The sequence below is a fragment of the Ammospiza nelsoni genome, chromosome 8 (genome assembly GCF_027579445.1).
Source record: "Ammospiza nelsoni isolate bAmmNel1 chromosome 8, bAmmNel1.pri, whole genome shotgun sequence".
Lineage (NCBI taxonomy): Eukaryota > Metazoa > Chordata > Aves > Passeriformes > Passerellidae > Ammospiza > Ammospiza nelsoni.
The window spans coordinates 39,083,546-39,097,936 of NC_080640.1; the positions used below are offsets into that span (position 1 = coordinate 39,083,546).

The following is a 14,391-nucleotide window of genomic DNA, read 5'->3' on the forward strand; positions in this document are numbered from 1 at the left end:
TCCATCCATCATCCATCCATCCATCCATCCATCCATCCATCCATCCATTACCCATCCATCCATCCATGCATCCATCATCCATCCATCCATCCATCCATCCATCCATCCATCCATCCATCCACCATCCATCATCCATCCATCCATCATCCATCCATCCATCATCCATCCATCCATCATCCATCCATCCATCCATCCATCCATCCATCCATCATCCATCATCCATCCATCCATCCATCCATCCATCCATCCATCCATCCATCCATCCATCATCCATCCATCCATCATCCATCCATCCATCCATCCATTACCCATCCATCCATCCATCCATCCATCATCCATCCATCCATCCATCATCCATCCATCCATCCATCCATCCATCCATCCATCCATCCATCCATTATCCATCCCCCCATCCCTGCTGGGTCCCCTCCACGCCTCCAGGACTCACCAGACACGATGGTGTAGCCAATGCCCCGGGGCCGTCCCTTGTCCTGGTCCACGGCCGTGATCATCCTCACGGTGGTGCCCTGGGGAGGGACAGGGGACAGGTGTCACAGCACTGCCAGGGCTCCCACAACAACCTGCACCTCTCACCCTGGGCCAGCTGCTGGGGGACAACCTGTCCTGGGACATGGCAGGTCGTGGAAAATCCCACTGCCTGCCCTTGGAGCAGCTCTGGCTCAGTACTCATCACCCTGGTGCGAGTGGAGTGTTGATCCACTCTGCTAACCCACCCCAGGATGTGGCTGGGAATGCTGAGGGCATCACCAGCAGGAAACAATTCCCTTTCACCACCATCTTCTGCCATTGGCTTCCCAATTTCAGCCTGGCCTCTTCTCCCGCTGTGTTCCTCAGATGAGGCACCCCAGGCAGGAAGGGCTGCTCTCACTGACCATTGGCATCCAGCTGCACAACTGAGCGAGCTGAAGAGATTTTAATTGAAACCCTTGAGGAGGAGGAGGAGGAGGAGGAGGGCTGGACAGATGCTGAGAACCCGCAGGCAGGAGCTTCTGCAGCTGCCAGCTTACCCACTCATCCTCCATCCTGCACTGTTCCTATAACGCAACAGAAAGAGCCAAGAATCCCCCAAAACTGGCAAGAACAACATAGGAGGGACCCAAAATTCTTGTTTAGCTCCTGAAATAAAAATATCCTGCTCCATAAGTCAACTTCCCCCGCCGCAGTGCAGTGAGCCCCTGTGAATACCAACACATGCACATGCCCGTAATTAATGTAGTGTGAAAAAATTTACAACTCAGCTGTTCTTGTTTTCATTGGCTTATTAACAGTGGGGAAAGCGGCAAATTTTTTATCATTTTTTTTTCTCTCCCCTCAAAGGAAATGTCAGCAGAGGAGTTTGCATATCTAACGAGGGAGCAGAGCGGGTCAGCAGCCTCGTGCTCGCCCCGCAATCCATCATTTGAAGGCCAGAGGGAAAGCTGAAACATCACTGGTGGAAAGAAGGGACTCGCAGGACTTGCAGATCCCTGTCCCCGGGGGCTGGAGGCCGCTGCTGGCCATAAAGAAGGCTCCGAGGGCCAGGCAGGCTGCCCGTCCCCTGATCTCCGAGGGCATTCCAACAGACTCCTTAAGTAAATCCATGTTATTAACCGAGAGCGTTAGCCATAAATCCCAGGTCACTGGCCTCTGAGCAGCACTCAGCTGCTGAGGCTCAGCAGCCACCCAGAGAGCCTCTAAATTACTGACAATAACTGTGCCTTCCCAAGAGCACACAGAGAGAGAAAAACCACTGCCAAAGCGGGAAAGGAGCCGGTGGGAAAGCAGAACAGGGGATGTGGGAAGGAGGGCAGGGCAAAGTGGAGGGAAAAAAAGGGTGATGCATTTCAGTGTGGGGTGATGCATTTCAGAGTGCCCTGTCCCAGCATAGTTTTGCTTAAATTATAATGTAAAATTACAATGCAAAATTATAATGTAAAATTACAATGTATAAATTTTAATGTATTATACTTTTATACTATATTCTCTCTCTATATATAGTTATATATATATACACACATTCTCTCTATATATATATGTATATATATGTGTATAGAGAGAATATAGCTATATAGAGAGTGTGCATATAATAGTATTATATTATTATACAGAAAAATTATGTATCATATATAATGATATATTATACAGTATAATATTATTATACTGTATATTATTATATTATACAGTCTAATAGTATTATACAGTATATATATACTGTATATATACTGTACTGTATGTATATAGTATATATATATATACACACTATATATCTATATACTCTCTGTATGTATATAAATAGTATTATATTATACAGTCTGTATATTATAATTATATATCATATATAATTATATATTATACAGTATAATAGTATAATACTGTATATATATACTGTGTATATACTGTACTGTACTTTATATAAATATAGATACATACTCTATATATACCTATATACTCTCTCTCCATATAAAGAGTATTATATTACACAATCTATATATTATAATTATATAGAATATATAATTATACATTATACAGTATAATAGTATCATGCTGTATATATATACAGTATATATACTGTACTGTACTGTATTTAGATAGATACACTGTGTATATATCTATATACTCTATATATGTATATAAATAGTATTATATTATACAGTCTATATATTACAATTATATATATATTATATAATTATATATTATATATTATAATAGTATAATACTGTATATATATACTGTATATATACTGTACTGTACTGTATGTATATATATACACTCTATATATAGCTATATACTCTACATATATGTATATAAATAGTATTATATTACACAATCTATATATTATAATTATATAGAATATATAATTATACATTATACAGTACAATAGTATCATGCTGTATATATATACACTGTATATATACTGTACTGTACTGTATGTGTATATATATATATATATATATATATACACTCTATATATCAATATACTCTCTCTATATATGTATATGAATAGTATTATATTATACAGTCTATATATTCGGTAGTGTATTATACATCACCCTCACATTCAGCAGAATCCAATTCAATCTTTAATCTCCCATCCCCATGGGAAAGAAATTATCCAGAGATTTGATCACAGGAATGAGGGCTGTGAGGGACCACGCTGAGCTTCACCCTCTGCCCTCGGCAGGTCTGTGATGATGATGATGATGATGGTGATGATGATGGTGATGATATCCTGCTGCTGGGTTTTGGCATTGGGGCTCCCCCCGTTCTCCTTGCAGCCTCCTGCTCCACAAGCACCTCCTGGGGATGAGCCACGTTTCACCAGCCTCCAAGAAACACATCTTGGAGTGGTGCTGGCTTCCCTACCACCCATGGATGCCACTCCTGGAACCACAGCAAGATCCTTCACATCCCACCTGGTTTCCTTCCAGGTGCCCACAAGTCTGGTAGACGCCACTTCTTGGGGATGGACATTCCCTTCCTGAGCAACCACAGCATTTGGGAGCAGCCCTGAAGCTCCCAGGAAAGGGGCTGAAGAAGTGGCACATGGCACAACCTGTGGCAAGACCCTGGAGCTCTCAGAAACTCCCAAAAATCCCTGAGTTTCCTTTTAAAACAAGTCACAGCTCGCCCGCCCACTGCAGACAGCAGCGGCTGGTGGGTACAGAGAGAACAGAATAACTCTTCCCCTCTGGGAGAGGAGGAAGAAGGTTTAGAAAAGTAATAATCTGGGAAAGCCTATGCTTAAAAAAAGGCAAAGAAAATAAAGAATAGCACATTATCCAAACAAAATCTGAGGGTTTTTTTGAAGAGGGGCAGGGGTAAATCAATCCTTTTTTAATAAAACCCTGAGCTTTTAATAAAGTGTTCACACTGATGGGCTGGAAATATTGTAAGAAAGAATTAACTCGGAGCTATTGAGACTCTAGGGCAAAACCAGCACTGATTCTACATTATTTCTTCAACTCAAGGAGTTTCTGAGGAGGAGGGGGATGGTGCTGAAGAATTAAAACTGTTTTAATGATGTTTGACACGTTATCTGTACCATTCTACTGCAGGGGAACACAAGTGCTGGTCTTGGGGCTGTGTGCCAGTGGGGTTTGGCCTCACTCTTGGCCTTACGTGGCTCCCTGTGGGATGAAGCACACGTCCACAGCCCTCAGCTTCTCTCCTGGAGAGTGGAATCCTCCTCCTGCACCCACAAAGTGAAGCTGCAGCACTGCCTGAGGTGCAGAAGCTGGGGCAGAACTGGGGTGCAGAAAAGCAGGAGCTCATCAGAACCACAGCAGCTCTGCAAGGGGAAATGGCCCCTCTCCTCCAGCCATACCAGCCTGTCTGGAGGACACAGAATCACAGAATAATTCAGGTTGGAAAAGCCTCCTGGGATCATCCAGTCCAGCCATTCCTCCAGCCCCTACCAGCCTGTCTGGAGGACATGGAATAATTCAGGTTGGAAAAGCCTTCCGAGGTCATTCTGAGGACATTCAACGCCAACCATGCCACCCAGCCTCCAGCTGCTGCCAGGACAGACACCCAAAAACCCTCCTGAGGATGAGAAACACGCCTCAGAGCTTTGCCACAGCTGCAGGCACACTTGGGTGCCCTGGGAGAGATGCCTGAGCCTTGCTGGGATGATAAACAACATCAAGAAAGGAGATACAACACCTCCAGGGACAGCAGAGTCTCTCCCTGCTGCGTCCTCTCTTCCTCTGCCCGATAAGAAATTGCTTTCTTCTCAGTGTCACAATAAGCACCTGCCCAAAACGCTTCTCAATTATGCTCCCAGATCCTGGCCTGAGAGAAATAAGAACTACAACTGCACTCCTCTCCCCTCTCAGGCTCCTCCACCCCTTTTCCTTCTTCTTCTCTTACAGGATTAGGGACTTGAAAGGCAAAGCGCAGCCCAGCGTTGCAGCAGGAGGAGGAGGAGGGGGGGTGAGCGCTTCAGAAAGCTGCCACGGCAAAAAAAAATCCCATTTCTCACTTCTTAATTCCAGTCAATTCCAGTCAAAGGGCTGATAGAGATCTGTTTGTGGTAATTTGCTGCAGTTTATCCACTCTTTTCACCTTCTATCGGCTCTCCGCTGACGGGCTGGCTGACATGCTGTTACTCGAGTGAGGAAATTAAAATTTGATGCAATAATCCCAAATAAGAAGGATTTTATTAGGTAATGTATACACTTTAGATGAGGTATTCTTGCCTGATACATTGATAGGGGAGCACAGACATGCTGTGCACCGCAGATAAAAAGAGGGAAGAAAGATGGGGAGCAGCGGCTCCGTGGATTTAGGGCTGGGATGAGACGCCTTGAGCACATTTTGACCTGCTGAGTCACATGTCAGGGTAAACATCACCCAAAAATGCACCACAGCCTCTTGGTTTGACCTGCAAGCCTGTTTTTTTTGACTCCCCACCCAAACTAGTGATCATCATTTTGATAACCAAGGCATTCGCTCCACACCTGGCTCCACTCAGGGGGTAGAGCACAGCTGATGAGAGGATTTACACCGGGAGACAAAAAATGCACATAATTAATGGCTGGACTTGATGAACTTTGAGGTCTTTTCCAATGAAATAACTCTGTGTTAAACGCCAGGCATGCCAAAGCAAATCACACCCTTGTTTCAGCAGTGGAATTTCTCCCAGAAAAACTGGGAATTTGGGTCCAAACCAGAGGGTGCCACCACTCAAAGCAGTCCCCACCTCCCACAGTCTTCCTCTTCACTATGCCTCTGGTGGCACCTATCCATGTCAGATACCTCAGTGCCTTTGGAGATGTTGCACGTGGCCAAGAGAAATGAAAATCTCTAAACCTGGTGGGAATTCCTTCCTTTCTTCTTTTCCTGTGTCACGTTGCACAGTGGCAATTTGCTGCTTCCCTGACTGCAAACAGTGAGTGTTCCAGGAATAACTGTGGTGCATGCTGCTGTATTGACACAAAGGGATCCTTCAGCCTTAATATATATGATTATTTGGAAGTCATTCCCTTTCCTGGATACCAGATCACTCCATGGAGGTGATGCAGTCTATGATTTTTAATACTTATGGCACTTTCATTCCTCTAATTTCATTTAAAGCTTTTTTCCTCCTAGTTAAGTGCGATCTAATTTGTGGGGTTTTATTTCCCTGCAGCTCACTCTGTCCATCCCAGAGATACTCCTTAATACCAACAAAACTTTTACTTTGTGAATAATCCATGAATAAGCTTGTTTTTTGGCCATTTCTGGGCCAGCAGACAGGTAATGTGCTGTGTCACCGCGGGATTTGGGACAGTACAACTCAGCCCTATTGATCCAGCACTCTTCATGCCCCAAAGTGGATAAAAAGGCATGAATTGAAGCTCTCTGGAGTTCCCTCTCCCTCTGAACAGAGCCACCAGGCATTTGGGATCCAGAGCACCATACAAGTTACAGGGTGCACATGTGGTGTGGGTGCCCACCATGCCGTGATTTTAAGGCAAGTTTTCCCTTCCACACACACAAAAATATTTCCCTGTGGACAAAGTGACGGGATGCACAGCTGTGGATGCTGTGGAGGAGGGCTGGTGCTTGGATTAAAGCCCGTGGTGGGTCTCCAAAATGGTCTCCATTGCCTGGCTGGATTGCTGTACTGCATTTCAGGGTGTACTTTTAATCCTGACTGGAAAGTACCAAAAATAAAAGAGACAGATTTCTCATTGAAAGTCCCAGATGAGATTCCCTCAAGAAACATCTTCCAAAGCCCAAGCTGCCCTCCACGCTCCCTGACATCTGTGGGGGGGAAAAAACAACCTCATCCCTGCTGTATTCAGGAACTGGGAGACGTTTTTCCACAAACAGCGAGTTTGCTGACAAACCGAGTTTCAGAAGAACTAAAATGATTGGACCAATTTGGCAAAACCTGGGGGAAAAGACTCAAAGTGCTGAAATGGCTGATGATTCTGGCATTTTCAAAACTGCCTCATTTCAGGAACGTTTAGATTTTTCCTTCAAGTCCTCTATTGGAAATGGCATGCAGATAGACCGTGGGGAGGAGATGGGGCGGCTGTCTGCTCCCAACAACACAAAGCCTCTGCAGAATTTAAGAAAAAACCCTCAAGAAAGTATTTCATTTGGGGTCCAGGCTTCCTGAACCCCTGTGCTTAGGCTGGGTGCTGTAAAAAGAGCTGAATATTTTGGATCTGGCTGGAATTGTGGTGTTTCAGAAGGAAACCCCACGGAGCACAGCCCTTACCGGAGGCGAGTTCTCGTAGATGTTGGTGCTGTAGGGCAGGTTGATGAAGATGGGGTCCATGTCCTGCACGTCTGTGATGATGACTGCCAGGTTGGCCAGAGTAGACAGAGGCTTGTGTTTGTCTTGGTCCTTGAAAAAAAAAAGGGGCAGGGAGGGGAGAGAAAGGATTTCTATCAGAAAAACAGAATTATTCAGCAGCATTAAGTCTCTCGTGGTTGTAGCTGGGACAGGATTTCTGAATAGTGGAGGTAATCATCTCTTTTTCAAGCTACCTGCTGGAATTATTGTCCACTGCACCTCCCTCTAAGCTGAAATACAATATGCATTTCATTGCAGCATCAGCCCTTTCAAACGAAGCAAACACCAATTTAGTTTTCATCACATTTTGAGTGAAAATGCAGCAATGCTGTTCAACATCTACTTCAAAATGTAAATTCCTTCCTAATGCAGACACAGCCTAAAGTGGCTCAGCATGGTCAGAGCCAGGGGTGGGTGCCAGCAGCCTCTCTCATACCCACAGTGCTGATGCCTTTACACAGCTGAAGAGGAGGCTCTGGGACACCTCAGAGCCCCTTCCAGTGCCTGAAGGGGCTCCAGGAGAGATGGAGAGGGACTTGGGACAAGGGGAAATGGCTTTAAACAGAAAGAAGGAAGGGTTAGGCTCTGAGCAGGGGCAAAGACTGATTGCCAGAAGATTAATGTTAATTTAAACTCTATTCAACAACTCAGCTTGCACATTATCCTCTTAACCTGCAGGGCTCAGTGTCTGTGGCCTGGGTGGACGTTTATTCTGACTCTGCTGTTAGTGCCATCAGGTTCAAGTCCTTTGTTTCTTCAGATAATGTTCCTTCCCTTCCCCTCTTAAATTTTGTTTCAGGCATCACAGATAGCACTGAGAAAACAAGAATGCTTCCAGTTTCTCCTGTTGTCCTTTCCAGCCTCTTTCTGTGCTTGCTCTCTTCATCCCTGGGATGGATCCACTCCTGCCCTGCACCTATGCTCCTCAGCAATCCCTGCAGCCACCCTGAAGCCACCATCACCCCATTTCCCACTCTGGACCATGCAAACTGTTCATCAGGCAGACAAAAATCTGCATTTGCTTTTCCAGCTCCTGCTACGCTGATGCAACTCTCACATTTCTTTCCCGGCACATTTCTTTGCCCTGGGGTTTCTCATCACTCTTCTTCTAGGAATCACTAGCACCAACCAAGGCAAGGAGATATTGCCGCAGCTGCCACCCAGCCCAGTCCAGAGACAGCGTTTAAATCCTTGTATTCCCTAAGCTGGAAAGCACTGGATGCCAGCAGTGTATTGAGCAAGTAACAGGTTGCCCAGAAAAGCTTCCAGGGCTGCTTCCAGCAGCTTCCAGGGCTGCTTCATCCCTGGAAGTCTTCAAAGCCAGGCTGGACAGGGCTTGGAGCAACCTGAGATAGTGGAAGGGGTCCCTGCCCATGGCAGGGGGTTGGGATGAACTGGCTTTACAGCCCCTTCCAACTCAAACCATTGTGGGATTCCATGAAGCACCAGATACGCCCCCATTTTATCTTTTCTGGGACACAGGGCCAGGCAGAACTGGATGGGCCAAGCTGTCACCACTGCATCCCTAAGGAAATCAGAATCCTGCAAGAAAGTTACATTTCCATCAGGAACTGTGTTTGGCCCCACATTTTCCATTTTCTGTCAGCAACAGACACTGGCAAGGAAGCCAAAACCAGAGAGGCCCTCTTTGTACTGGAGTATTAAAATAAGAAACATATGTTTCAAAATAATAAAGCAGAAAAACAAACAACAAAAACCCAAGTTTCTGGAGCAAGTTCCACAGCCAGGAACATGCAGGGCTTGGGCTGAAATGTTGTGATGTTTGCCCTGCAGTGTATGAGTGTCCAGGCCTGCTGCTGTGAAGAGAGAAGCATAGCCCTCCGTGTCCTCCTGACATTTGTAGTTCTGCATCAAGACAATGATCTTGATTAAATCACATGCTTCAAGAGCTCTAGCCAGCTGCCTGGAGGGGGCAGAGAGGGTTCCCCCCCCCTCTCCTGAGCGTGGGGCTGGGCAGATGCACTGTAGGGCTGAATCTCACCTTCCTGTGTTGCGTGCGAGGTGGGGAAGGAGCCAGCACCCCGAGCTCCAGCCCGTGTGCTCCTTGACATTCTCCAGCTCTCTGCAGACTGAACAGCAGGGACTGAACACCCACCCACACTGGGCAATGAATTTACCATTTCCCATCCCAAAGGTCCCTTTCCTGTGTGATGGCACTGACAGTCATTAAGACCCTGGCTTCTCCTCTGCCCACCAGAATTTTAACTCTTGATACAGGTAATAAATCACAGTGTACAAGGAATGAGTCTGGAGGATACCAAAGACATTTTTCACTCAGAGGGTAGTGAGACACTGGCACCGCTTGCCCAGGGAAGTTGTGGATGTAGTTCCATACCTGGAAATGTTCCAGGGCTGGCTGGAGGGGGCTTGGTGCATCCTGATCTAGAGGAAGGTGCCCCTGCCCATGGCAGGGGGTTGGAATGGGATGGTCTTTAAGGTGCCTGACCCAAACCATTCTATGAATGATCTACATGCCCTGTACTGAGTTTCATCACCCAGGAGCTGCTTCCCTTCCTGCAGAAGCCCCTGGCACGTGTGAGATGCTGTTGGAGAGGTGCAGCCATTCCCCACAGCTACTTGAAACCACCCAGAGACTGCACTGCTGCAACGCCTTGCTAAGCAGAAAACACTGGATGTGCCCAAAAGCAGATGTGCCAGAGGGCAACAACATAAACCCCAGACAACACCTGTGCCGTTCACATTCTCTGAAAAAATCCCTTTGCCCGGGGTTTTTCTCCTGGGAAGCTGAGAGGCCTCGGAGAAAAGAAAAACAATTCTTATCTCATTTGCTTCTCCTCTGTTTTGCTCATGTGGAATGTGTTTGGAGATTGTTTACCCACAAGTCATTGTTCCATTGGATTTCAGTGTGAGTTGTTTTCACTCTTTGGCCAGTCAGGGCCAAGCTGTGCTGGGACTCTGGAAAGAGTCACGAGTTTTCATTATTATCTTCTTAGCATTCAGTAAGTGTCATTCCTGTATTCTTTAGTATAGTTTAGTATTCTTTACTATAATATAGTATGATGAAGTAATAAATTAGCCTTCTGAGAACATGGAGTCAGATTCATCATTCCTGCCTTTGTCGAGGCATTCCCAGCAAATGCAATAAACCCCTCCAGGCATTCCCAGCACATACAATAAACCCTTCCAGGCATTCCCAGCACACACAGTGACCCCCTCCAGGCCTGCAGCTGCCAGGATCAGACTCACCGTGGCGTTCACCTGGAGCTGGTAGGCCTGAGTGACTTCGTAGTCCAGCTCCCGGATCACCGTCACGATGCCACGGCCGCTGTCGATGGCAAAGAAGTCGGAAGGGGGCTGGAAGGAGTAGAGCACGCTGCCTCCTGCCCCCTGGTCCGGGTCCGTGGCGTTCACTATGAAAATTGGCGTGCCCACGGGGGTGTTCTGGAGATAAAAAATAAAAATCAGTAACACTGTAATTTTTTTCTTTTTTCTTTAGGCTTGTTTAAGCCTACCCTAAACTAAACCTAAAAAACCACCAACAACTCACACCTCTAACCCACCAAACCAAACCTGAACCTTAACATTTCCAACACCAAAAAAAACCCCCAAAACTAAATAAACTTAACTACAACCCAAAAAAATTTTCTCTATTTATCATCTCTTTTAAAACAACAAAAATTTTATAATTTAATATTATTTAAATTTTATTATTTAATAAACAAATTTTCCCACTTGTCTCCAAGAAAATATTTTCTCCCGAACCAATTAAAAAAAAATCCAATTAAATCTACTTTCCTAAAAAAAAAAAAGCCCTTTAAAAATTCTCTCCAAAGTTTACCCTAAATCAAAACAAGTACATCTAGTGGCGCCCAACATGAGGCCCAAACCCCCAACCCTGAGATTTAGAGTTTCGTGCTCTACTGACTGAGGCAGCAGGGCAATTTCACAGCACCAATTTCCTTTTCAGTAACACTGTAGTGCAGCTCTGGGGTTTTTGGGGTCTCCCCCAAAACCAGCTGCCATGGGTGTCCCAGACAGCAAAGTCCAGTTAAGCAGGACCGGTCTGGGCCCCTCAGGCAGGCTGCAGAACCTCAGGCAGTCTTAACAAGCTCATCTCTTGAGATCAGCTCTTTTGGGGCTCTAGAGCCCCGAAAGCCGCCTCTAACCTGGCACTCAGACCCTGGGGAAATGACTTCTCTTTTCCATGGAAAATGGTCTCAACTGGCAGCTGCACGCACTGGCCGACACTGGGGCATCACCCTGAAAATTTGCAAACTTTGCTGGATTTCTCCAAAACGAATGCTGCCACCAAGGAGGACCCTGCAAGCCCTCAGAGCACTAAAGGCCACCTCTCATGTGATACCCAGACCCTGGGAAATGACTTCTTTTTCCCCATGGAGAATGGTCTCCCTTTGCGGCCACTCGCAAACTTTGCTGGATTTCTCTAAAATCCAGCAAATTTTGCTGGATTACTCCAAAACTGAAGCTCCCAGCAACAGGCTGGGGTACCACCCTGAAAATACCCCAGTGATTCTCAGCCCAATTGTAATTTTGGCTCTTTGCTTGCTAAGTGCCTTTGGCAGACGCAGGGAGAGAGAGGAGAAGGCTGTGTGAGGTTCCACAGAGGTGTCTTTATTGGTGTCTTCTGCAAAGGGTCTCAGTGACAGCTCTTCTGCCAAACTGGGCAGAAATAGGGATTTTGTAGGGTATGTGGGTTTTAAAAAACAGTCCAATAGTAAGGGTTGAGGGGAAAGTGACCTATGGTCTTACAGAGAGATAACAAGGGTCCAAAGGTGGGAGAGGGGCTTCTTTTGGTCCACTTATCATGACTAGGCATTTCTTATCTTAGACAACTGACCAACAGGGAGGCCTAGCAGGCCCTGTGCCTGCCACAACACTGTGCACCATTTTCACATCAAACACACCCCAGCAATTTCCTTTTCCCACCAGGAGTGTTATCCAGAGACCCAGCAACTACAGCCCTGTATTTCCAGGACATTGATAAGTTATATAGCTGCATTCTTTATTACAGTATTGCAGGGCCTATAATAGTTGTTACACACTTATAATAATAGTTATACAGCTCTGGTCAAGGTGGCACTCTATCACAAACCCTTATTTTCCTCAGACATCCCAACTTCCCAGAAAAATTGCTCTCTTTGCTGAAACTTGTTTTTTGCCCAAAGGCGCTTTTATTTTTGACGCTGACTCGCTCACTGTTTTCATCACAAAGTATTAAATATAGGAGAGCTTTAAAAAAATAAGGGGAAAATAAATAAAAAAAGTGTTAAATGCAACACAGAACTTCACATAAAAGTCAGTTGTAGTTTCCACAGCAACTACAACCTGGCCCGATTAACGCAGGCATGAACAGTTCCGTCGTCATAAATCTGGAACTAATCTACATGCATAAAATATGCAGCTGAGTGCACAAAATCAGCAATGGCAAGTGCAGTTTGGCACTTCTTATTGTTTAACTTCACAGCGGGGAGAACAATTATCCATTTTTGGTGGAACAGCTGCATGTTCCTATGCAAATCTTAAAATGCATATTCTTGTCTCTCCCTAAAGGCACGAGCACAGACTGCCAGCTAAAAGGCTCTGCTGGGGCTCCAGGTACACATCACGACACCTTGGGCACGTCCCCCTGCCTGTGGCACCATCAAAAGGGTTGACAAGGAGCTAAACCTCAAAAGGGGACACAGCAAAGGTCACAAGTGAGACCTGGCAGTGGCTGGTTATGGCCAGCTGGGATAATAAGGATTATTCCTGAAAACCTCTTCCCAAGTCTCTGTGTTTTATTCTTAACTCCTTTCCCATTGAGTTATTCGCCCTCAGCTTACAGAGAAGTATCCTGAAGTGCTGAGAGGATGGAAAGGAGGCTTGAGGAGAGGCAGAGTTTAAAAGATGGGGCACTGTTTCCAAGAAAATCCTTGGCCGAAACTGCGAAACAAACCGAGCCATTTTCAGGTTTTTTTGGGAACCACAGGGCTTGCAGTAAACCAAAGGTTGTCCCACTCAACACTTCTACTAGAAAATATTGGGAAACAGGGCTCCACACTCAGGAATCTTATTTAACCATCTTAATCCTCAGTGCAAAGAACCAGAGAATCCAAATTTTCCCAGTTAAGGCTCAGGCCAGCAGAAGTTTGCCCCCAAGGCAGGTGGCAGGATTTGGTGCAACAGAGCAGGGAGCCCAGGGCACACTCTGCAGCTCCCACTGATGAATCCAGGCTCAGGACACTCATCCCATGCCCATCCCTCATGACCCTGCCCTTCTGTGCAGGCATGTGGCATTGCAGGGACCCAAGCTCACCTTGGACTCCAGCAAAATTCCACTTGCCTTACACCAGTGCCGCTTCTGCCAAGGTGTGAGAGGTTGCAGCTCCCACTTAGGTTTTCCATTTCCTTTCCTTTTTTTTTTTTTTTCCCTCCTCTAAATCAAGCTGCTCTAGAAAGCCTCACAGGGCACGGCCTGAGGATTATTTTTTAAAGCGCCTTCAAGTTTTTTGGTGATCAGCAGTCACAAAAGCATAAAAGATATAGCTGGAAGGGACCTCAGAAGAGAAACCTGTCCCCTGTGCTCCACCTAAATCACTCCCATCCTGAAAGCCTCCTAGCAATGGAGACACCACATCCTCCCCAACCCATCTGCCCTGGAATTTTGCTGCCCTTTGCCTTACAGCTGTTCATTTTCTGGAAGCTTAACCCAGCCCTGCCCTGCTGCCGTGTAAACCCTTGACTTTGTGCCCCACACTCAGCACCTTAATCCTGGCTTGGGCATTTAATCTGCTCAGGAACCAGGATTTTGTCAGCTGGGGGTGACAAAGAAGCCCTTCATGGGTGGCTGTGGTGGGTGTTTGCTTTCTGAGCACTCCTAGAACACTTTCCAGACAAGAGCAGAACCTCTCACAGCCTCTCTTTTGGTTCCCCCAAGCCATCACCACCAGGATCATCTCAGAGCATCCCACAGCCCTCCTATTACTGGTTCCCCCACCTCACTCCAGGTGCTCCAACAACTCAGCTTCTTTCCCAGAGATACCAACTGGGGTTCTCAGCACCTTCATCCTGGCTTGGGCATTTAAACTGCTCAGGAACCAGGATTTTGTCAGCTGGGAGTG

At 46.1% G+C, this 14,391-nt stretch overlaps 1 protein-coding gene across 1 annotated transcript in view; it reads right to left on the reverse strand.

Annotated features, from left to right (window-relative positions):
- CDH23 (cadherin related 23) overlaps positions 1-14,391 on the reverse strand; it is a 204,863-nt gene that overhangs the window by 118,050 nt on the left and 72,422 nt on the right. Inside the window, 3 exon segments of the mRNA XM_059477689.1 lie at positions 449-527; positions 7,211-7,339; positions 10,517-10,711. Coding sequence (XP_059333672.1) covers positions 449-527; positions 7,211-7,339; positions 10,517-10,711 — 403 coding nt within the window.